Here is a 24,876-nt window from a genome sequence, read left to right as displayed (position 1 = left end):
TTGGGGAGTACTAAGGAATTACTTGGGAAGTCTCTAGGGAATGTCCAAGTAAGCTACAATCTTCCCCTCTCCTTGGATTTTTCGAAATTCCTCTTCATTCAATCCTGATGTCATGCTGAGTCATAAAAAGTGTTCTTCAGTACACCACATCTCTGGAGGCCCTTCAGCCAGCCTCTGTTAGTCATTACTATACTCATGGGCTCTGGGCCAGCGCCATTCACACTTTCCCCCTGTTCTGTGGCAGACGGACTGTGTGCCTCTAATCCTTGTGTTCTTTCTCTCCTACCTCCCTAAAACCCTTCTCTGAGGGAGGAATAGCTTATAGCTTTGGGGATAATATAGCTTTAAGGAAACTTTTGGCAGATGCGGATGTCCTAACATCTGGGCAGTGTTAACAGAATCCCGGAGGCCCGGACAGACCAAGAGCCACTCGTTCTAGGAATGTTAAAATAGAAGTTTTTCCGACTGATGAGAGGAGCAGAGAGGAAGGAGAAAAAGAAGGAGAAAGAAAGAGAGCACAAAAAATATAAAACAGGTAAGATCTGCTGCTTAACCCTCCACCTCATTTCACAACCATGGGGGGTAATGACACCCAGGACATGAGCAACGGCTGTTGGGGGGGGATTCTTTTACGAAACTGGATCCTATGCTGCTTGCCATTTGAGCCATGACCTGGCTGCAGATGCAGGTCCCCACTAACTTCCCGGCCCGCAGCAGAGGATGGCTGACTCCGCGAGTCAGGTTTTCAGTCTCAGATCTGGGGAGGAGCAGGGCAGGGAAGCAGTCACAGATGCAGAGCAGTGGGTCTGAAAAGGACAGCCCCTGCTCCAGAAAGAATTGGATTGAGGATGCATGCGTGAGAGGGGTTGGTGATTAGTTTACTTAGCTGTTCATTTTCCTGGATCTCTTTAATCTCCCTTTTCTTGTCCTTTTGTTCCTCTTTCTGCTTTTATCTCTTGCCTTCAACCTGGGCAGATTTTCTTTTCTTTCTAGTTTTCTTCCCACACCTTTCCACTTTCCTTGCCTCCCTCGCTTGCTCTCATTTTTTTTTTTTCTATCTTGCTTCCTTGCCAGTTTCTGGACAAAAACTGAAGCCAAGTAGCAATGAATTGGAAAATGAATTTTTGCCATTCTTGGACTTCTCATGTCCCTTAAGGACTCTGGCCAGAATCTGCCATCTTTTTGTTTCTCCATTTCTGGGACTGACTCCTCCCCTGAGCATGGCATTTCATTAAGAGCATGTGGGTGAATGGGTACTTGCTGAAAAGTTCAGTGGTCAGTTTATACCAATGGGCAGCAAGTTTTAATACTGTCTTGTATGAAGTATTTGCTTACTGGGAACCACAAAACTCTCATCCCATTAAAGTGAGGACAGGACAGGAAGTGAGAGGACAACTGAAGCTTGCTCACCCTCTCCTCACGTACCTCAATAGGTTCTTCCCAACCTCACTGACTTCCCGCTGGCTCAGCAGAATAAAACTAGAAGGTTACACTGGACTCGAAAGCCAAAAGCCGCTACCAAACCACTAAGTCTCAACACCCAAAGCCAAGAAAAGAGCCAGGCCATAGTTAAGGCGTGAGAGACTAGAGAAGGGAAACATCTAGTCTTGTCTAACACAAAGTTGGGTATAATAATATCTAATATATATTTATTGGTTCCATATGTGCCAGGCAATAATCTCTTCTGTAAGATAGATACTATTATTATTCCCATTTTATAGATGAGGAAAATGAGGCTCAGAGAAGTTAAGGAAGTTGTCCAAGACCCCCATAGCTAATATGGACAGAACTGTATACATATACAGATCTGTGTAACTCCAGAGTTCAAGCTCTTAGTCCATACACGCTAATGCTTTCCCAGATTAGTGGTTAGGGAATACTAGTTAAATGGATGAAACCATCAACTGGTTTTAGATCACAGGATTCCCTCTTGGTTCTATATGACTTTATGTTGGCCCTTTCCTGATCTTGATTCCTCCATGTTCCTCTCTATAACTTGGACAACGGAACATTTGCATCTGGTCTTACCAGGGTTAATTGAGAATTGATTGTTTTATGTCATCCTCCTCCTGGGAGGAAAAGAGATCAGAAATAACAAATAGAGTCTTGTTATTCTGTAAGGGAGAAGATCCTTACAAGGGGGACAACATAACAAGCATTCGATAATTTAAAATTTTCTCTTCTTCCTCACAGATCCTGCGTTTCTGCTTCTTCTCACTTTTGGAAGTTCACTGATGGCTGATTTCTGAAAGATATTTTCCTTTTCCCTGGTACTTCTGGCCACATATCTCTATTCTTATCTCCCTAACCTCCCCTCATCCCAACTCCTTTCAAGGATGGCCGGTCAACTAACCCAAAGAGAAGTTCTATCTCTCCTACTCTTCCTCACTCCAGCAGTGACACCAACATGGTATGCAGGTAAGTTTTAGGACCCGTTGCCCATTATTTCCAAGAAAGGCAGGACCTAGACTAAGTCTTGGAGAAGGGAGGGTTAGACTGCAATAAGAGACACTTAAATAAAGAAGAACTATTTGCAACAATAAAGATGGTTAATCATTGCAACTGGCTACCAAGGGAGGCTTTCAAGGCCAACAAGAGATATTTGAAAAAGGCTGCATCATCACAAAAAACGAGAGGGTTGGACAACATGGCTGTTGAGGCCATTATCTCACCTGCTTCTGCACTCAGCTTCCTCTCTTTCTCCCTCCTCTTCCCCCTACCTCCTTCTCTCTCAGTCTCTCCCTCCCTCTCTCTCCCCTAAACCTTACTTATAGGACAAGATTTTTATAGTCCCTTTCTGCCAAAGATGTTAATGACAATACAGATCACATTCTCTTAAACAGTAATTCCCCGGTCCCTTCTGGCTTATTCCTTACTTCAAAAGGGATGGAGCTTTCTGGATTCCTGAGTGTGTCATCCTTTGACCCTGGAAACCTAGGGAGCTGAAGAGAACAGACTCAGTGAGGAGAGGGAAAGGGGGAAGGGGGAGAAATGAAGGAAGGATAATGAGGTGGCAGACAGAGGTTTTTGTTGGGGCCCAACTGGCATTCCAAGTGCTAAGAATATTCTGTGGCCTGCAGTGTCTTCCCTCGAGGGGGCTGGGAGGAGTAGGGGAAGGAGTCAGACCCAACCAATAGAGTTAGGAAAATATCCAGAGATGAGTAAATAACAAACTGCTTCAATCATAGCCACAGTCATTGCAGCTAAAATTTTCCACATGCCCTTAGCTCCTGGTGGAGGCCTTTGGCAGTAGCTCTGTTTGTCTGGAACAGCTGCAGCAAGCTTTCAAACAAATATGCAATCTTCTTCCCCTCTTTGGCTTAACCTGGCTTTGTAGGGGGTGAAGCACAAGGGCTGACATTGAGATGAAGAAATTCAAGTCAAGCCCTTGGCAGAGTACACACTGTTTGGGGTTAAAGGACCCCCAAGTCTCCAGGAGACAATATGTGCAGCTGTCTTCGCCAAACTCCCCCTAGCTTCAGTTCAAGTACATAAGACCAAAATCCAGCCAAAGACCAGAGGACTAAAAGCGGAGATTAGATGGCTGAAAGCCCAATTTTGAACACCTGTAAGCACCTCATGGAGTACGGCGGCCTTTACTTTTTCCAGAGTGGAAGCCTGAGCTATTGGAGTCTTAAGGACAGAGCTGTTTAAAACAAAAAGCAAAAAAATTAGACTCATTTGAAGTTTTCAAAGGGCTGTTCGCCAAGGTGAAACTCTCCACTTCCCCAAGAATCGTGAGGCTCCTTCTGAGAAGCCCAGGTTGGTGAGGTCTCTGACAGCCCTACAAACCTATTCATTCTGCCGCCTTCTGTTCTTAGGAGGCTACATTAGCAGAGAAATTCAGAAATTTTTTTATACTCCTCCCCTACATCACTAGCTCGGCTGTCTGAGCTTGCTCTACTCATTTGTTCATTCATCCGTTAAACAGCTATTTTCTGACCATTCTCTGTGCATCCAGCATTGTTTATTCATGGCTATAGCTTTGTCCTCAAATAGGAATGACACAAGGAAAGCAGCCAAGTGCAGATTCAGGGCTAATCAGAAAAAGGATCCAGGAATAATCAGCAGGTGTTGGGAAGGGTTAAGAGTATTGATAAAGTGAACAGTGGGTTATAAAGTGTGGATTGTCATATCTGTGCAGTTCAGGAAGTCAGACTATATACGTGACTGTAAGCCAAGCATTAATGTGGATCTTAAAATAGTTTCCAACTATTAGTTACATTTCCAACCATACCTTTGTGAAGGGCAGTGCTTAGAGGGTCTGATGGTACTGTGGAATTTGGAGGGACCCAGTAACAGACCACACAGTAATCTCTGATGCAAAGGAACTGAGGAATGCTGCCCAAACCTCTCCTCCCCAGTGCTGAAAAGGGGTAAGCAGATAGAACAATGTGGGCAGAGAGCCCCTCTATTTTCTTATCTGTCATCTCAATATCTTAATATCGGCAAAATAAAATACCCCAAGACAGGCAAACAGAGGGAAATGGAACGGCTTAAAGTGGTAAGGTGGCCTAAGCCCATTCCCATCGCGATGTAAACTTGGCCCTGGTCCAGCTACCTTTGCACCCTGCTGGAGACTGTAATTATCTGACTGAGTCTTCCCCTCAGCTTTCCCACATCCCCTGTAATTCTGGAATGATAGAAATTGCTTTGTGGCCTTTGATCCCACACACAGAGTAAAAAAGCTGGATTGCAAGAAACATTCTGCGTTTTTTTTCCTCTGCTGGATATTGTCCAAAGCTCTTACTACCATCTTTAGTGGAGTATCTGAGTTTGGTATTAGGGGATCAAACCACTCTGGGCCGGAAGGCCCACTCTGCTCCTTCCTAGCTGGGAGAACTTAGGCTACTCCCTCAACTCCTGTGAGCCGGTTTCTTCATCTGTATATCAGAGAACAATAAGAGTGTCTTCCTCACTGAAATGTTCGGGTGACATAATACAATAACATATATAATGGGCTGAGCCCAGAGTACAAGTACGTGCTGAGTGATGTTAGCGGTGGTTGGTGTTGCTACTGCTGCTGCTACCGCTCTCAAGCCATAGGCTCCGGACACTCCTGTTTGCTCTTCTGGTAAGCAGAGGCTTCCTCCCTGCTGGGCATTCCTTCACAAGCAAACTCTGGAACAAGAGTGCTGGGGCTAATCCTTTAGGGAATCACACACATCTGGTCTCCTGTTTACAGAAGCTGTAAGGCTCTGAGGCTAATACTAAACTGAAACAGCTGACAAGAATTCCGTGCCCCACAAAGAACCCTCCCATGTGGGAAGACAGAGAGCAAGGGAGAGGAGGCCTAAAGAGAAATAAAGGAAAGCCAAGAAAGGAACCAAACTGGGAAAACAGAAAAAAAAAATAATAAAAGGAAAGAAAAATGAACTCTTTCCTCTGGAATGAGGGCAAACCAATGAAGACATGATTTCATAAGGCAAACCTTCAGTTTGATTCATTCCCTCCTTCATCAGGTTGGAACGGTTTCCCAACACCACCCACCCCCCAGTCTGGGCTTGTGGGGAATGGAGGAGCTTCATCATCTGGCCCTCTGCTCCGCCCTTTAGTGCAGGGGGCCCCGTGCCTCCTCCCAGAGAGGAGGCAGACCAGCTTGTGGTCTGAGTGTTTACATAGGCCAAAGGGCTCCAGCACTAAAACCCAGCCCTCTCCTGAAAGCACACTCTCTCCTGGAAATGAGGAATTGTTTTCTGACTCCAGCATGGCTGGCTCCTCTATTCCTGTGAATGCATAAGGGCTCAGAGAGGCTGGAAAGAGAGCTTCCGGAAACTTCACTCCGGAAAGGACTAAGTTGTATTCCCATTAGTTTGTATTCATGACTGATTTCCTGCCGTCTGGTGGAACACACTGTTTAGTCTTCCAGACAGCCACAGACCTGCCTCTACCAGGGACTGGGCCACTTAACAGAATGGGGATGGGGGGTGGATTGGGAATGTTCTCCTAGCTCAGCAGATCACTGCTAGAGCTTCTGGTGATTAGAGGAACAGGAAACTTCTGCAAAGGACTCTGCCTTCTGTTTCCTCAAACCAGGACAAACTGCTCGATATGTGAAACTATGTTCATTCCCTCTTGCCTTTTGAATCCTCCCTCTGCTTTGGCATGTCACCCCTAGCAATGGCATCCAAATGGCAAAACGGTGGTGCCCTGTGGGTTAGTGGGCGGTTGAGGAATTATTTCTCTCTGAGGACCACAAGCAGGCCTGTCACTAGTGGGAAGACTCTTTTACTCAGACTATTTTTTTTCCTCCTACCTGGAACAACAGTCCATCCTCAGAGCTTGGTCATCAGTATCTCACCAAGCCTTTGTGTATTGCGTCAAGGAAACAGGGCAGTTATAGTCCCCATTGGTGGGATTGATGGATAGTCAAGAAGCTCATTTTTTTCTTTTGAATGAAAGCTTCTTGTGCTACCAGTAAGTCATTCCCACCCCCACGATCATGAGCTCACCTTCTATGCACCTGGGATGTTGAGATTTCTGTACAATACTTCTGCTGCCTTACAAGGTGGAATTTTCCCCACTAAATATCCACCTGGCTCCCTCCCGCATGGAGTGCCATGTCCTCAGGAAGGTTGGATGGGGGAAAGGTTGGGAAGGACTTGAGCGAGAAATTGGCATGTCATCTTGGTATTATCTTCTTCATTGTAGGTTCAGGCTACTATCCAGATGAAAGCTACAATGAAGTGTATGCTGAAGAAGTCCCACGGGCCCCTGCCCTAGACTACCGAGGTAAACCTCCCTGCTTCTCAGGCTCAGGAAGGGTCTTTTCTGGTCTAAAGCCTAGACCCTCTGTGAAGCATCCTCACCCAGCTTGGCTCGTATGTACCAAAACTGCTGCTCAGGGAATCAGGGGCTGATTTCCAATCACGAATTTGGTTACTGACTTGCTGTATGACCTTACCACTTTAGCACTAAGGTTACCCATCTATTATTAATCATTAAGTATTGACTGATTGAGTACCTGCTGCATGCCTAATCCTGTGCAGGTTAAGCCTGTGGATGATATAAAATCTAAGGTAAGGTTTTGTCTTCCTCAAGGAGCTTACATTCTGGTGGGGGTGGAGTGGGGGTGGGGGATGGGTGAGAGGGCAATAAAATTAGCACATGTAGGGCAAGTAAGTGTGAAACTGTGTGGTAGCAGTAAATGCAGTAAGATTTAAGAAAAAGAAGTCAGGGAAAGGATAATGAAAGATGATGTTTAGATTAGGCCTTGAATGATGGGTGGATTTTGAGAACTGGAGAAAGGAGGGGAGGGTATTCAGCAAAGCAGTTGGCCACAGATATAGAGGTAAGAACAAAGCAGTTAGAGGAAGGGGCTAAGAAGAAACCAGACTGACTGGAGGAGATGGGATGTGGAGGAAGTAGGAGAAAATAAAGTTGAAAATAAAGAGTGAGACAAAAATTAGGAAAGGCTCCATGATCTAGGGACCTCTCTTAGGTCAGGCAGGAGAACTATCTGTGAAGAATGCTGAATGGGGACTATAATAGAAAGCAAGTTAGACCAGGTGATATCTAGTATCTCTTCCGTTTCTAAGATTCTTTGTTTCTATGCTTTGCAAGCCACGCAGAAGAGTTTAGTTGTTGCGTTAGGAGTTATAAGAAGCCATCATATGTCTTTGCACAAGGGCTAGCATGGTAATGATAATTTCAGAATATCAACCTTGTTATTGTGTACAGAAGTAGGGGTTCAGGAAGGGTAGAGCCTGGGTCAGGGAGACTGTCCATGAATCAGTAATGGTAATGTTGGTCAGAGATGATTGGGGGTACTGGCTAAGAAATGGAGAGTAAGGATGAACCCCAGAGATGTTTCAAAGAAAGAGATAACAAGATTTAGTCCAGATGTGATGTACCAAAAGGTTAAGAAACAAATAGATATCTGAAAGCACCCAGTCTGAACACCTGGGAAAACGGTAAGAACCCTTTTATTTTATTATTTTTTATAATAATTTTTTATTATATTATGTTAGCCATCATACCGTACATCCCTAGTTTTTGATGTAAAGTTCCATGATTCATTACTTGCGTATAACACCCAGTGCACCATGCAATACATGCCCTCCTTAATACCCATCACCAGCCTATCCCATTTCCCCACCGCCCTCCCCTCTGAAGCCCTCAGTTAAGAACCCTTTTAAAAAGACAAAGTTAGAAAAGAAAATTAATTTGGGGAAGGTGCCCTACAGGCAGTGGGAAGTAGGAAGATGGAGCTTAGATGGTCTGAGAGGCCAGAGGGCCAAAAGTCAGAGCCTTAGAGGACATCTACAGGTATGAGTAGGAAAAGAGAAGTCAACAAGGAAAAAAGAGATAGTTAGAAGTCAGCCAGGTAGAAGGAGATCCGGGTAGTAGTTATCATATCACAGAAGCCATGTGAGAGAGGGTTTTAAGGAAGGGGAAAGAATGAGATAACTACTGTGTCAAATATTGCAGAGAAAAATTGAGGGTTTTTCAAACATTATATTTGGCAAGCAGAAGGTAAATGGTGACTTTTGAGAAAATAGTTTCAATCGAGAAATGATCAGAGCTTTGGGTTTCTCTACACTTCTTTCTAGCTACCTTCTACCTATCTGCTTCTTGCTGCCAAATGGTCCACACCTACTGCCTCATTGCCTTAGCTCCCACTAACTCCTAAACTCCCTAAGGTCTGTTTCCCATTCACCCACAAATCCCCATGCTGAAACAACATTCCTTGAAGATCATAATTCTCTCCCAATGCCTAAATCATATGGCCCTTTCTGGAACTTCAATCTCTCTAGTCTCTCAGCAGCAACAAGCAAATCCCTGTCTTCTTACCACCCCCCACATACTTGGGCTCCATGACATTTCACTCTTCTGGTCATAGCCCAAGCCAAGAAAGGAGATGGGTGGTGACAAGAGACAATGAGGCATGGATCTGAACTTTATACAACCCTGACATGTCTCCTGAGTTCCCAGATAAGATCTCCAACTGCTACTGGAAACTTCCATTTGGAGATATCTAAAACAAAATTCTTTCATCTTCCCTGAAAAAGGCTCAACCATCTGACCTTCCTGCTTTTGATAATAATACCATGATTCTCAAAAAAAAAAAAAAGATTCAATGGCATTTTTGTTTCAAGTTTTTTCTTTAAATTCCAGTTAGTTGGGGCACCTGCGTGGCTCAGTCAGTTAAGCCTCGAATTCTTGATTTCGGCTCAGGTCATGATCTCTGGGTCATGAAATCAAGCCCCACATTGGGCTCCCCACTGGGCATGGAGCCTGCTTAAGATAATCTCTCTCCCTCTCCTTCTGCCCCTCTCCCCCACTCATGCTCTCTCTCTTTCTAAAAATAAAATAAAATAAATTCCAGTTAGTTAACAGATTCATCATGTACATACAATACCCAGTGCTCATCACAACAAGTGCCCTTCTTTTTTTTCTTTTTAAAGATTTATTTAATATTTTAAAGAGAGAGAACACGAGTGGAAGGGACAGAGGGAGAGAGAATCTCAAGCAGACTCCACAGTGACCACAGAGCCCGACGAGGGACTAGATCCCTCGACCCTGAGATGATGACCTGAGCTGAAACCAAAAGTTGGACACTTAACCGACTATGCCACCCAGACGCCCCACAGCAAGTTCCTCCTTACTACCCATCACCCATTTAACCCATCCCCCACCCACTTCCCCTCCGGCAACTTTGTTTGTTCTCTAGAGTTCCGAGTCTGTTTCTTGGTTTGCCTCTCTCTTTTTTTCCCCCCACGATTGTTTCATTTCTTAAATTCCACATGTGAGCGAAATCATGTGGTATTTGTCTTTCTCTGACTGAATTATTTCCCATAACATAATACACTCTAGCTCCATCCACGGCATTGCAAATGGCAAGATTTCATTCTTTTTTGATGGCTGACGAATATTTCATTGTATGTATGTGCCGCAACTTTATCCATCCCTCAGTCGATGGACACTTGGGCTGTTTCCATAATTTGGCTATTGTAGATAAAGCAGCTATAAACATTGGGGTGCATGTGTCCCTTTGAATCAGTATTTTTGTGTCCTTTAGGTAAATACCTAGTAGTGCAATTGCCGGATCATAGGGTAGTTCTATGTTTAACTTTTTGAGAATACTCCATACTATTTTCCAGAGTGGCTGAGCCAGTTTGCATCCCACCAACAGTGTAAGAAGGTTCCCCTTTCTCCATCAATGGCATTTTTAATAGCCCCTTTTCCTCATCACCTCTCACCAGTCATTCACCACAAACTGTCATTCTTTTTCTTTCTTTCTTTCTTTCTTTCTTTCTTTCTTTCTTTCTTTCTTTCTTTCTTTCTTTCTTTCTATTTATCTGACAGAGAGATAGAGAGCACAAGTAGGCAGAGCAGCAGGCAAAGGGATAGGGAAAAGCAGGCTCTCCGCTGAGCAGGGAGCCTGATGTGGGATTTGACCCCAGGACCCCGGGATCATGACCTGAGCTGAAGACAGCTGCTTAACCAACTGAGCCACCCAGGCGCCCCAAGAACTGTCATTTATTATTCCAAGGGATTAAAAGTTTTATTACCTCATACATGGATAATGAATGTTGCCTCCTAACTGGATTCTCTGACACATGTTTTTCCCTTCCCCAAACCTAGTGGCCCACTGTGACCATTTCTCTTTTTTTTTTCCTTAAGCCACTCAGCTTGTGGTACCTGCTGTGACCATGTCTAATAGAATTTGGCCTCAGTCTAGCTGCCCAGGCTGAGACCTCATTACCCCTTCTCCCCACATGAAATCTATGCTCCAGCCAGATTAGTAGAACTCTACTCTGTTCCCTGACAGCTTTAGCCCACACTGAGTTTTCCCTCATCCATTCCCTCATCCCCTTCCCTTCATTAATTCAATAAATATTTACTGAGTACATATTATGTACTTCCTCTGAAAGAAATATTTATTGTGTGGACCACTCATTTGGCATTCATTATGTACTGCCCCTTTGGTTTACTTTTTGTTACCCTCGACAAAACAGTTACCTGTTAACAGAAGGAGCCATGTGTGATACCCCTGCAGAGCTATGTAAAAAGTAGTGCTCAAGAAATGTTTACTGGCTGGTTGGCATCCTGGGAACAGAAGCCGGATTGTAGGAAACTGCAAATGGCACAAGTGGATAGGAAAAAGCAACAGAGGGGGGCCTGGCAGCCCTATGATTAATATTGACCTGCGTCATGGGTTATTTTTAAATGTCCTAAAGCTCCTTAGAAAAATGTAAGTGCCATGGTGGCCTTTGGCCTTGGGGTCAATGTCTCATGGCTCTTTTGGGGACTTAGTCTCAGGACATAAAACTAATTGAATGAGGTTATCACTGTTGAGCGGGGAGGGGGTGGCTGGGAAAGTACAACCTGAGATCCCAGCCTCCCTTATAAAGTCTTTGTGTTTTCACAATAGCTCTGCAATTGTAGTGCTTGAGACTTTCTGTAAAAAAAAAAAAAAAAAAAAGAAAGAAAAAAGAAAAAGTCTGGCAGCAGCGTGTTGTTGCTTGAATCAAAATGATCTGGTGCCTCAAACCCAGACACTGATTTAGGAAATATCGTTCCCAGGGCTAGATACATGTTACACATGTAATTTCATGATTCAGCCCTCTGAAACTGGTTTAGTATCCCCATTTTACAGATCAGGAAACTCAGCTCAGAGAAGGTAAATGTAGAGAGTTGCAGAGCCCAGAGGCGGCAGAGCAGGAATTTAAACCCAGGTCGGGCTGTCGGACTCCAAAGCCACGCTCATTCCATCTCTTTCATCAAAAACGTAACCCATCGTTTAAAAAAAGAAAAAGATTAAAAAAAGAAAAAGAGTTAACTAGTAAAAACCAGATCATGATTTTAGAGCAAGGTGACCATGTGGTTTGGTGCCGTTTTCCCTAATCGTGAACTTTCTTTCATTCCCTTACCCTGACTCCTGGCGTGGAGGCAGAAACCCTTCTCTGAGGAGTGCCCTCAGTCCTCTGGGTGCGCTGCTTTTCCAGCATATTGCTTCAGCCCTAGGCAAGCTGGTAACTCTGCCTGGGTTATCTGAAGATCATCACAGATAAGGCCCTTTCACCTCTGTTGTCAGCACTTCGTGTTTTTCAAATCCCCGAAAGGAGATAGGTGGACAGCTAGCTACACAGCGAAGAGGACCTGGGGCTGAGTTTCAAGTCCCAGCCCCTCCACCTTCCAGCAGTTTCACCCTGGACGAAAACGTATTGTGTGCCAGTCGTTGTGCTGTGTATTTTATAAATGTTTTTTCATTTAAATAAATTGCATGCTTGCTATGTTGTGATACAGAAAGGTCTCTAAAACACATCGGTAAGTTTATTTTTAAAAGCATTGGTGGGAACCGTAGCATAATATACTACTCTATGTGTTAAAAGAAGAAGGGTAGGGGCGCCTGGGTGACTCAGTCCGTGAAACGTCTGCCTTCGACTCAGGTCGTGATCTCAGGGGCCTGGGATCGAGCCCCTCCCCTCGTTGGGCTTTCTGCTTAGCGGGGAGTCTGTTTCTCTCTCTCCTTCTTCCCCTCCCCCCACTCGTGCTCTCTCTCTCTCTCCCTCTCAAATAAATAAGTAAAATCTTTTTTTTTTTAAAGAAGGGGAGTAAAAAGAATCTAGAGCAAGATTCACTTTATATTCATAAAGAAACAACAATGATTCTTTATGGGGGGTAGACATGGGAGCAGGGGTGGGAGGGAGACTTCCCCATGTAACTTTTTATACTTTTTGTGTTTCAAATCATGTGGCTATATTACGTATTCAAAAATGTAAATTTATACTTCCAAGTAGCAGCCTAATGTGCTGCAGCAGGAGATATTGTGATTTAAAAAAAAAAATACAGGTATTAGAGCCAGGCAAAGCTTGGGTTCAAATCCCAGCTCTGCCCCTTACTTCCTGAGGGACACCCGGGCAAGTTACTTCCCCATCTGCAAAACAGGGATAAACACCTACCTATCTCACAGGGCTGTTGGGAACTGCATGAAGTGATGGATGTGAAAATTAAAAAAAATATATATATATATATATACATAAAGCATTGTGCCCAGCGCATGGTAGCTACTCAGTCATGGCTAACACATTTCCTACCGGACATTTTTGCCGTGCAATTTTTAGCCAAATCCTTAGTTTCAGTTTCCCATCACCATTCTTTGGGTGCAGTTGTTCCACCATTGTAAATCTCCACAAATGTATTGTCACCTCTCCCGTACGTATGTCTTCATCCAATCCACATCAACAGCCTGAAAGGCATTGTCACATGCCTCACTTCCATATAGCGTACCCACCATTTACCTTGCTCTACCAGTCTGGTGACCACACCCAAAAAGGAAATGAGGTCAGTCTGGAAATACTTGCTCTTCAGGGCACCTGGAGATAACTACTTCTCCTTCTAACTGCTCAGAAGCCTATGTCTAAATATTCTAGAACCCACTGCTACCAGCGCTATCAGCCTCACCAGGCTGTGGTTCCCAGAGGTTGCCTTCCTCCTTCTGGGGATCTAATGTACAACGTTGTGACCATAGTTAATAATACTGTGTTGCGTGCCTGAAATCTGGTAGGACAGCACATCTTCAGGGTGGTCACTACAAAAGAAAAAAAAACAGTAACTGTGAAATTATGGATGTGTTCATCAACTTGATTGCAGTAATCATTTCCCAATGTATATTAAAACATCACATCGTACACTTTAAATATATATACTTTTATTTGTCCATTGTACCCTTAATAAAGCTGGGGCGAAAACAAAATTAGAATCGTGTTTTTGCTCTTTTCCAGTCTTCCACTGTGTTTTCTTTACGCTAAGATTCCTCTGGGCTAGCAAATTTGAACTTATTTGCAATAAGGAGGCCCTCTCTTACCATCTCAGCGTTTATCCTGAACTTTATATTTCCCTTAACTATGCTTGCTTGTTCCATTCATTCCAATCTGATGTGTATTTTCCTTGGCAGAATATAGGTGAGCAAGAGAATGGGAGTGATTGTTGGGGTCCCAGCCTCCCATGTAGAGTCGTTGTGTGGTGACATATAATCAACAGCTCTGCAACTATCGTGCCTAAGAGACTTTCTGTAATTTGGAGATGCTGTCCCCGGATGGCAGTCGTCTATCACGGGCACAGGCTCAAAACTAACACTGAAAGCCACAAGTACTTTGCTGCTTAGAGGATAGTTTTCTCACTATCATCTGTCATCATTCATCAGCTGCCCTCAAGCAGAGGTTCCTAGCCTTTCTCTGTTCCCTTGGCTTCTGATGTGCTTTTTTTTAAAGAGCCCCCCCCCTCTTTTTGGTCTCAGGATTTGGGAACTGAAAGAGCTCTTCTGGGGCTTTAGCCTTCCCAACCCCAGGCTAAGAGATCTGTGTCATCCTATGGCATCCCCGGGCGTGTGGCCCTCTGCCTGTTTATATGTGCTCCTTTAAAATCTGTCCCCGCTGGGGACACTGGGGTGGCTGTTTGTTAAGCGGCTGCCTTCTGTTCAGGTCATGATCCCAGGGTCCTGGGATCGAGTCCCGCGTCTGGCTCCCTGCTTAAGGGGGAGTCTGCTTCTCCCTCTGCCTGCAGCTCCCCCTGCTGGTTCTCTTTCTATCTATCTCTCTCTGGCAAAATAAATAAATAAAATCTTTAAAAAAATCTGAACCCACTGAAGAGTCATTTATTTTGTGTAGCCAATGAGGCATCTTTCTAATGTCTTTATAATTTAAGGGCTCTATTACCTTTTGTGCTCAGTACTGAACTGGTATCTGGCTTTCAATCTTAAGCAGCCTCCTTTGGTAGCACATTCCCTTCCTCTCTCTAGCTTGTATATTTGTGTCAATTTTTTTTTAGTCATTTGAAATTTACATACTGTAAAATTCATTCTTTTTGGCGTACAGTTCTGAGTTTCGACGAATGCATATAGTCAGGTAACCACCACCCCAGTTCCATCACCTCAAAAACTTGCCCAGGGCTGCCCCTTTGAAACGATCCCCAGCCTTTCCTCCTGATCTCTGGCAACCACTGATCTGTCCCTGTATTTTTGCCTAATCCAGAATGTCATATAAATGGAATCCTAGGGTACACAGACTTTTGAATCCAGTTCTTTCACTTCACAAACTGCATTGGAGATTCCTCCGTGCTGTTGCGTGCCTGAGCACTTCCTTCTTTCCTGTGGATAAATCACAGTTAGTTTAACCATTCAGCCACAGGACATTTGAGTTGTTTCCAGGGTCTGTTAATTATGAATTGAGATATTTTAAACATTTTGTTTGAACACAGGGTTTTTTTTTAGGATTTTATTTATTTATTTGAGAGACAGAGAGAGACAGCACCAGCAGAGGGATGGGCAGAGGGAGAAGCTGACTCCCCGCTGAGCAGGGAGCCTGGCCCCAGGACCCTGGGATCATGACCTGAGCCGAAGGCAGCCGCTTAACCCTCAACTGACTGAGCCACCCAGGCGCCCCCACAGGTTTTCATTTCACTTGGGTAAATACGTAAAGTGCAACTGCAGAGACGCACAGCAAGTGTGTACTTAGCTTTATAAGAAACTACCAAAATATTTTCCGAAGTGGCAGTATCATTTTGTATGTGCCTCTGCAGTGCACGAGAGTTCCAGTTTCTCTCCATCCTCCCCAACACTTGATGTAATTTTTTAAATTTAGACATCCTAATGGGTGTATAATGGTATCTTGTGGTGGTTTTAATTTGCATTTCTCTAAAGACTAATGATGCTGAACATTTTTTCATGTACTTATTTGCTTATCAGTATATCCTCTTCACTGACATGTCTGTTCATGTCTTTTGCCCATGCTCTAACTGGATTGTCTGCTTTTTTGCTGTTGAGTTTTGAGAGTTCTTTTTATATTCTAGCTACTAGTCCTTTGTCAGATATGTGGTTTGCAAAGATTTTCTCCCAGTTTGTGATTTTTCCTGTCTATTACAGTGCTTTTCACAGAACAAAAGTTTTTAATGTTGACAAAGTTAAATTTTGTGGTGTTTTTCTTTTATGAATTGAGTTTTTGGTGTCATGTCTAAGATGTCTTTGCCTAGTTCTGGATCTCAGAGATTTTCTCCTGTTTTCCTCCCTCCAAGTTTTATAATTTTATTTTTTACATTTAAGTCCATGATCCATTTTGAGTTAATTTTTGTATAAGTTTAAAGACTTAGGTTGAAGTTTTGTTTTATTTTGTTTTGTTTTGTTTGCCTGTGGAAGTTCAATTACTCCAGCACCGTTTGTTCAAAAGGCTAGCTTTCCTCCACTGAATTGCTTTTGTGCCTTTGTCAAAAATCATTTTGACAGACTTGTATGCATCTGTTTCTGGGCTCTCTCTTCTGTTCCATTGATCTATGTGTCTGTCTTTTCCCCAATACCACACTTCTTGATGCCCGTACTTCTAGCTTACTTTTCTTCTATTGCTACAGTCCCCCGATGGTGTTATACATTAAATATCCAGGATGGAGAAGCCACATGCTACTCTCCGAGGGGAGGAAACTATCACAGCAGTCTGGGTACTCGTTGTGAGCTCTCCTGTGACCGGGGCTTCCGACTGATCGGACGAAGGTCGGTGCAATGCCTGCCAAGCCGCCGTTGGTCTGGGACTGCCTACTGCAGGCGTAAGTGGTGTGTGTGCATGTACCCTGGCATGTGTGTGTGGGAGAGGCCAGCCAGCCAGCCACTTGAGAGTATATGCTTTGAGGTGTCACTATGCCCTCCATCAAGTGCAAATTGAGAATTTTCCACAGGTGCCCGGCAGGCCCTTTCCCCATCCTAACATTCTAGCTCATTTTCTCTCCCTGTGGTTATTGCCTGAGCAATATGGGCATTTAAGAAACAACCAGGCCTTCTGACTCAGAGGGTCCAAAAGTACATATAAACTTCGGGCCTGGGGCCTAATGTGAACCTAGGCTTTTCTCGGGAGCTCTCAAGGATGTGTGTGGTCTCAGACTCTTTCCCACTCCTGATAAACTACTGTACTTCCTGCCCTAAGGTCTTAGAAGGCCTTGGCAGCGAAGGTATGAGACATCTGTTATTCTTCATTTTCTTCTGAAAGTCAGGAAGAATCCTTAAGGCTAGAATGTGGGAATACTAATGCACACGTTCTAAATCATGTCCCCCTCAGCTCCCAGCTCCCAAATCCCTCTTATTCAAGCTCTGCAGCCTACCCACGTTTAGCAGCTGAGCTTTGTCTAACCATATGTCCATCGCTGAATGCCATTTGTAGAACCGCCACGTGTGGGGGACCCTGTATTGGTCTCTTCAGGAGCTCACTCAGTTCCTTAATTACTCCCAGGCCGCTTATCGACTAATGGGGTAGAAACACAAATGTGTGCACATGAATGCAGTGTAAGTGGATGCATGGCCGTGAGCATTTAGAGAGAAATGGGATCGGTCAGAGAAGATCCTATGGAGGACGGGGGAGGTTTGATAGAAAGAAGGAAGCCACCACATGCCTCTAGGTGATTGTAAGTACTTTGGTTTAGGACTTAGACCCATTCATTTCCAAAACGAATTTGAATTGGGCTTACAAAATTAAAATAATATGTCTATAAATAAACATAAAAGAATGGAGACACACATATTTCCAGGTGCTTGGAATGAATTAATTACTATGTTTGACCACTGAATCTGGCTTTGTCCTTCCTCGTTAGAAAAGGGCAAACACCTTGGATCATTTTCACTGTCATATAATACTAAGAAAACAAATTTGTCTGAAAAGACAAACCTTTTTCCTTAGCCCCGATTTCAAGGAAGTCATTTTTTCTATAGGTCTTTAAATAGAGGATATTAGAGAACATAAAAGGCACTCATCTACAATTCTGGTTTGGCCAAGAAGCCAACGAACATAGCTTATATAGAATTCTTTATTCAAAGCTCCAGTAATCGAACATATGCAAGGCTAGAACTTAGATAGCCTGAAGTATAACTTGCCTACTTCTCTCAAGGATCAGGTATCTCAAACTAGACTTTGGCAAGCTCACAGTTGGGCTCACAGTCAATCCACGGAAGCAGTCTCCACTTCTAGCACATGTGGTGTCTGAAGCCCATGGATTCCTCTTTAATCAGATACCACCAAGTCTGGCCCTCCGCGCACTGATCTGGCTTGTATTCTCACCCAGATATAAGACAAACCTTCCTCCTCATGAAAGTGAGCCTCAGCTGAGGGGTGCTGTGGTAACCCCAAAATTATACTCCAGGGGGAGCTTTGCATTTGCTAAAGAGCATCTAGGACTTGAGGAAGAAGATCTGAAAACAGCTGCTGAGGCCCTAAATGAGTCCAGAAGTTTACACGCATTGCCTCTTTTGATCTGCACAACAATCCAATGGAATACCCGCATTTCACTGACAAAATCACTGAGACACAGAGAGAGATGAGGTAGAGGTGGAGCTGGGATCCAAACTTGGGTGTGATTCTGAAGTCCATGCACTTGGACAAAGTAATTTACAGACCCCCCTCCCCCCGCCTCCAAGAGCATTGCTGTGTTTTATAATACGAAAATAAAAAGGCAGTTGGGCACAAGAAGGCAACAACAGTTTGGGGTGGGTTTTCTGTATTGCCTGCTGTCTCTGATATGGTTCTCCCTGTGCTAGATGCCCATGCATCACCTCCAGATAGTCCCACAGGCCACTGAGCTTGCCACTTGGTTCTCTCCTAGAGATGAGATGCCACGCGCTGCCATTCATCACTAGTGGCACTTACACCTGCACAAACGGGGTGCTTCTTGACTCCCGCTGTGACTATAGCTGTTCCAGTGGCTACCACTTAGAAGGTGACCGCAGCCGAATCTGCATGGAAGATGGGCGATGGAGTGGAGGCGAGCCCGTATGTGTAGGTAAATGGTGGTCACTCCCATGTGTCCTGCTGCAAAGAGCCACTGGCATTATAGCCACAGAGGATGGGGAATTCTCATCACAGAAGGCAGTCCTGCTTGCTATGAGGGTGGCACCCTGGGCACAAGCTCAACAAAGCGATCACTTCCCCTGGAGTTGGGCTTCCTGCCCCAGTTTCACTGAACATCTTGAACCGAGGGTGCATCTCTTCCCTACCCAGTAGGGTGGTATTGCTTCTGTGGGTTCCCTCCAGGGAAGGTAGGGGGCCCATGAGTCAGCACTTGATTTCTGACCTTGGCAGACATAGATCCCCCCAAGATCCGTTGTCCCCACTCACGTGAGAAGATGGCAGAGCCGGAGAAACTGACTGCTCGAGTATATTGGGACCCACCCCTGGTGAAAGATTCTGCTGATGGTACTATCACCAGGTGAGTAACGGATTCCCCTTACACCTCCCAGCAGTTTCTCGGGCTGCCCACACCGCACTGCACAGGCTGATGCCACAGTGATGATGTGCCCCAGACCCCAGTTCTAAGAGTCTCTTTCCTCAGTGGCTCTCTTACCCGGTCCCATGCAGGGTGACACTTCGGGGCCCTGAGCCTGGCTCTCACTTTCCCGAAGGAGAGCATGTGATTCGTTACACTGCCTACGATCGAGCCTATAACCGAGCCAGCTGCAAGTTCATTGTGAAAGTACAAGGTCAGAAAGAAGTCTTCCATCTCTACATTGTTCATTATTCCTGCTCAATCTTGACCCTCTACATGCCCACCACAACCTTTTCCCCTCTATGCCTGAAACAGATGCCTCTTTTATATTGGGAGAGGGGGAAAAAAAGTTCACTTACACAGGGTCATTCAGGAAGCTGCATTACATATGTATACAAGCTTCAGAAACCCTGACTCCCCAACAACTCTTTCTCATTCTAAATCTCGATAAAATTCATGGAAATACTCTGTATTTGTTTCTTTTCTTAGTCTTCTAATTATCAAATCTGATCAGCCTTCATTCTCAGTCTTTGACCTCTGCTGAAATTGGTGGCTGCCTGATTCTTCCTCTTTGTGTTGTGTTGTATTGTTTTGATTTCTTTTTTTCATTTCATAAAAACAATCCATGCTCAGTGTTGAACATTTTGGAAATAAATATGCAAAGGGGAAAAATCTATTACCCCACCACCCAGAGGCAATTATTGTTAATCTTTTGGTGTTTTACTTCCAGTCTTTTATCTACATAGACTTTAAAAAAAATATATAGTTGAGATAATAATTGTACACCTGATCTTACGTCACCCTTTTTCACTTTCATTACAAGACAAGTAGTTTTCTCATGCTTTTTAAAAATTCTTCAGAAATAATTTTCAATGACAACATAATAACCTACTTCGAAGAATATATTTTGACTTGCTTAATACTTCTACCACTGATGGATATTTAAGTCTTCTCCAATTTATTTATTTTTGATATTAAAATTAATTGTGTGAGGTGGTCATCTTTGTGCAGGGTGTCCACGAAGTCTGAAAACAAACATTTTTTTTTTACAGATTGATAGTCTTTTTTATGATAATGTGCAAACTCACCTGAACCTCCAGATTTTATGAACACCTTTGTGTGCATTTCAGATTTAATTCCTTAGGAGGAAAATTCTGGCTCCACCCTTGGCCACTGGAAACACAGAGAAGGCAATCATTCTGATCATCCCAGGTCTCCTGGTCTAGAAAACACAGTCCGGGCACCCTCTTAACCTTTTGTTCCTAAAAGAGATACCATAGCCCTTAACTTGAACTCCTCCCTGACAGTGAGACGCTGCCCAAGTCTAAAACCACCACAGCATGGCTACCTAACCTGCACCTCGGCGGGGGACAACTATGGTGCCACCTGTGAATACCACTGCGATGGAGGTTATGAACGCCAAGGAACCCCCTCCCGGGTCTGCCAGTCCAGCCGCCAGTGGTCAGGATCACCACCCATCTGTGCCCGTGAGTGAAACCAGGAGGGTGGGGAGAGTGGACATACTGATCAAGGCTACTTCGGCGGATCTTTCCTTATGTATGGCACAGTGGTCCACTAGCAATGTGTTTGATGTGGGAATGGGGGTTTCTGAGGTGTGTTTATTTTTCAGAGCTAATGTTCTCCCATGGAATACTCTTACCCCAACCAGAAGGGTTCAGAATCTCCAAGTGTTCTTTCAGGATTTCCCCCCAAAGAAAGGCAGAAACAGCCAAAAAGGGTTAACCTGAAAGACTACAACTCCACAAGGTGTTGTTACCTGTGCTGGGATGAAGGAAAGGCCATACTTTGACTGACCATATGCTCTTGCCCTAGCTATGAAGATTAATGTCAATGTCAACTCCGCCGCTGGCCTTCTGGATCAGTTCTATGAGAAACAGCGACTCCTCATCATCTCAGCTCCCGATCCCTCCAACCGATACTATAAAATGCAGATCTCTATGCTGCAGGTGAGACTCACCCTCTAATTAGGGCTTAGCTCCTTTACTTATCATCCCCTAAGCCCACCCCATTACTCCCTTACCTCTTTCAAAGCAAAAGAGTGGCTCTTTCTGCAGCACAAATCCTAGTTCCTCAAACTTTCTGTGGACAACATGTGATCAGTTTTACCATGGACAGATTTAGCACATTTTAAAAACTGCTATGTTTTTACTGAACCCAGGCAGTCTGACTCTAGGATCTGTGCTCTTAACCATGATAGTAGCAGAAGAGAAGGAAAAACGAGGGAATTGCATGACAATTTTTAACATACTAAGAGTTACCTAGCCAAAGCCATTTGTGGGAGAGGGAGAGGTAGATAAGACACAATAGATATACCCATTGGGTTTTATAAAAAGATTCTTGAAGAGAATTCAGAAGGAACTGACGGGACTAAGAGAAATGGCTCTGAGGAGCTGCAAGGGGCTGGATACCCAGGTAAGAGAAGATGCTATTTAGGGGGATTTCTAAAGGTTAAATTTTAGAAGTTGCTAAGTCAATATTCAGAGGCCCATGACAGCAGCAGCTCTAGCAAAGGGATGACCCTGGGTGTCCATACCAAAAAGGACCTAATTCCTCCAGCAATCTCCCCTCACCACTCCCCCCCCCAAAAGGGCTGACAAAGACAATACCTCAACTTGAACAGAAAGCAAGAACAAGAACAGGAAGCAGCCAGTAAGGACAATGATTCTGAGGGTCAGGACTTGAGGAGTAGCCCAAAGATTAAATAAGGGGTAGGGTGCCCCCGAGTGTTCACTGCTGCTTTACACCTCGCTCCAGGTAACTGGCTAAGAGGCGACCAGGCAAGACAAAGAGCCAGGATAGGGTTACAGGGTGTCCCGCCCAGTGTGAGGAAGGCAACAAAGGGTATGAAAAGAGCACTGGCCCTACTCTGGAGAAATCCTGGAAACTGAGGGAAGGCCCTGGCCATGTAGCCTAGTGGTATGGAGCGTACCCTTGGGCAGGTAGTATCAGCCCTCAGTTTGAATCTTGGCTCCGCGTCTTATTGTCATGCAAATTGGGGCAAGTAACTTCGTCCCCTACAGAATTAAGAATGACACCACCTACCTTGTTAGGGGCGTTGTAAGGATCCGCTTATTCCTGCAAAGCAGTAGGTCTGTGTGTTCAATGAACAATAGCCATTATAATCGCATCACCACAGCCGTCTGTTAAGAACCTATGTAGGTTAAAGCCAATGCAGTACTAAACAAGGAGAGATTATGTTCCTGCAATCTAGCAATTACACTTCGCTTTTCCACACCTCATGGGGTGACGGGTTTGGTACATTTCATTAGAATAAAAGAAATACCGTTAGGGCAAATGCTTCGGGAATGACAGAAGAAAGAGGTTGTTGAACCCCACGGTGTGATGGTTGGGGGAGAAGCCCCTTCTTTCCTACACTGCCTCAGGCCTGGTCCCAGAATAATCAGCTAAGTAGCCTTGGGTTTGAGTCTGAGAACCTATTCCATCAAACCTTGTCTTCTCTCCCAGCAATCCACCTGTGGACTGGACCTGCGCCACGTGACCCTCATTGAACTGGTGGGGCAGCCACCTCAGGAGGTGGGGCGCATCCGGGAGCAACAGCTGTCAGCCAACATCATCGAGGAGCTCAGGTCCAGGCTGGAGGCCACAGGGAAGGGGGGGGCAGCAACTCTGGGCAGGACACTGGCAACAGGAGGGTTGGGGGAGAATCAGCAGACACTACCGTCTTGAGGCATGCCTTGTGTTTGAACTCTTTGGATGCGTTAGGTGAAACCAGAGGGTGGTAGAATATCAAAATCAAATGGGAAGGGGGGAGGGCATAAAAGACAGATGACCAAACACCTCAGGACTGTGCTTTTACTTATTTTTTATTTTTTAAAAAATTTTATTTATTTATTTATTTATTTGACAGAGAGAGAGACAGCGAGAGAGGGAACGCAAGCAGGGGGAGTAGGAGAGGGAGAAGCAGGCTCCCCGCTGAGCAGGGAACCCAACGTGGGGCTCCATTCCGGGACCCTGGGATCATGACCTGAGCTAAAGGCAGACGCTTAACAACTGAGCCACCCAGGTGCCCCAGGACTGTGCTTTTATAAGGCACCTCAGGTGACCATGAATCACAGCCAGGGCTGAGACACAGACCCAAACAGGATTCAAAGAAGCCTCTAATCTGTTGCCTCATGGCCTCATCTCTTTGTGTTCAGTCTCCAAAGGAGCAAAAGACATCTTTTAGGCACTTAAAATCGGAATCATACTCCTTTGGACCCTGGGCGAAGAGAAGACTATAGGGGACAGGTGGTATAAGTGGACTTTTCTCATTATGTATTCATCATCACCCCTCCAATGCCCGCACACACACTCGGTGCCAATAAAGCTAGCATTGCTCTCTGTTCTACAAACAATACCTGCCTCGAGGGCTCAGTCTCCATGGGGAAGGAAATATTCAGTCCCAGGTAGGGGAGAGTTTTGGAAACACGCAGCGGAAGGAGACTGCAAACTTGCGTCTCCAGATAGAAGAGCTGAGCGGGTAATATTAATCCACCTCAGGGCTGCCATGTATGGTTGTGCAGGTTATGCCCAGCCCAACTCTAGAAAACACGGGTTGCATCGTAGTACATAGGGCTGGTGCTCCCTGGAGTGATTCTGTGCAGCCCTCATTGCTATATGTGATAGACCTGCTTAAGGGGGCCTTGGAGGCAAGCACAGCCTGGTATCAACACAGTTGCTCCATCTGGGGTAAGGGAGGGACAGCTTAGCAGAGTTAGATGCAAAGGGACAGCAAGACTAGGGTCTGAGCAGAGAAAAACAAAGGGGCTTGAGATAGGTAGGAGAGGGGGTGTGGACAAGAGATCAGATAGGGAAGGAATTAGTCCCCGCGTAGAGCCGTGAAAGGTTAGAGTGTAGAAGAGCCCGGTGGGATGAAGCCCAGACAAGGTCTCACTCAACCTCGTGGGCTCCTCTCTCTAGGCAATTTCAACGCCTCACTCCCTCCTACTTCAACATGGTGTTGATTGACAAGCAGGGAATTGACCGGGAACGCTACATGGAACCTGTCACCCCCGAGGAAATCTTCACATTCATTGACGACTACCTACTGAGCAACCAGGAGCTGATCCAGCGCCGGGAGCAAAGGGACATGTGCGAGTGAACTTGAATCAGGGCATGGATGGAGGTCAAGGGAAAAACTCCTCTAGCCAGCTGAAACTGGGGTCCGATAAAAGGAGGAAATAGTTCCCCATGGTTCTAGAGACAGGACTCTGAGGTGGGTGAGATTCACCAGTCCTGGGACATCCCCAGGCCCCTTTGTAGGGCTGTGTAATAGTTTCCCTAAGCAAGTCTCTGCTTTCAGTAGCACTCGAGGAGCATAAGGAGCTAGGCAGGGACTGAGGACAGGTCCCAGACAATGGGCTGAGGGTGAAAGTCTTCTTTTCGCATCCTGGGCCTCTGCGCAGCTCTCCAAAGTCTTCCAGATAAGTAAATTCTCGATTCATTCACCAACCGGCTGTGTTTTAAATGGTTCCTCTACCCTGAGGTGACAGCAGAGGGCAGCACCATCACAACAGACAACCAGGACAGGTAGGTAAACAAGTGTAGCAGGATTTTCCCCTGCAGCTGAACTGCGTCATTGGAGACGGTGGGAGGTTCAAGACCTTCTTGAGCTTG

At 45.0% G+C, this 24,876-nt stretch overlaps 1 protein-coding gene across 1 annotated transcript; it reads left to right on the top strand.

Annotated features, from left to right (window-relative positions):
* The first annotated feature begins 211 nt into the window (after positions 1 to 211).
* Positions 212 to 24,711, top strand: SRPX2 (sushi repeat containing protein X-linked 2). Its single transcript, XM_045805147.2, has 11 exons — positions 212 to 535; positions 2,194 to 2,418; positions 6,652 to 6,732; positions 16,348 to 16,539; positions 18,580 to 18,756; positions 19,056 to 19,182; positions 19,332 to 19,453; positions 20,547 to 20,726; positions 21,073 to 21,206; positions 22,726 to 22,847; positions 24,181 to 24,711. Exons 2-11 carry the CDS (start codon positions 2,337 to 2,339, stop codon positions 24,359 to 24,361), a joined length of 1,398 nt encoding a protein of 465 aa, XP_045661103.1. The 5' UTR covers positions 212 to 535; positions 2,194 to 2,336; the 3' UTR covers positions 24,362 to 24,711.
* Positions 24,712 to 24,876: the final 165 nt, after the last annotated feature.

The sequence above is a fragment of the Ursus americanus genome, chromosome X, assembly GCF_024610735.1.
Source record: "Ursus americanus isolate L20-20 chromosome X, mUrsAme1.1.p, whole genome shotgun sequence".
Taxonomy (NCBI): Eukaryota; Metazoa; Chordata; class Mammalia; order Carnivora; family Ursidae; genus Ursus; species Ursus americanus.
This window is presented reverse-complemented; position numbering and strand designations above follow the sequence as displayed.

Coding starts and splice junctions, on each gene's coding strand:
- SRPX2 (XM_045805147.2), top strand. CDS start 2,337: ATGGCCGGTCAACTAACCCAAAGAGAAGTTCTATCTCTCCTACTCTTC. Junction 2,419..6,651: donor GACACCAACATGGTATGCAG/GTAAGTTTTAGG, acceptor TCTTCATTGTAG/GTTCAGGCTACTATCCAGAT. Junction 19,183..19,331: donor GCTGATGGTACTATCACCAG/GTGAGTAACGGA, acceptor GGTCCCATGCAG/GGTGACACTTCGGGGCCCTG.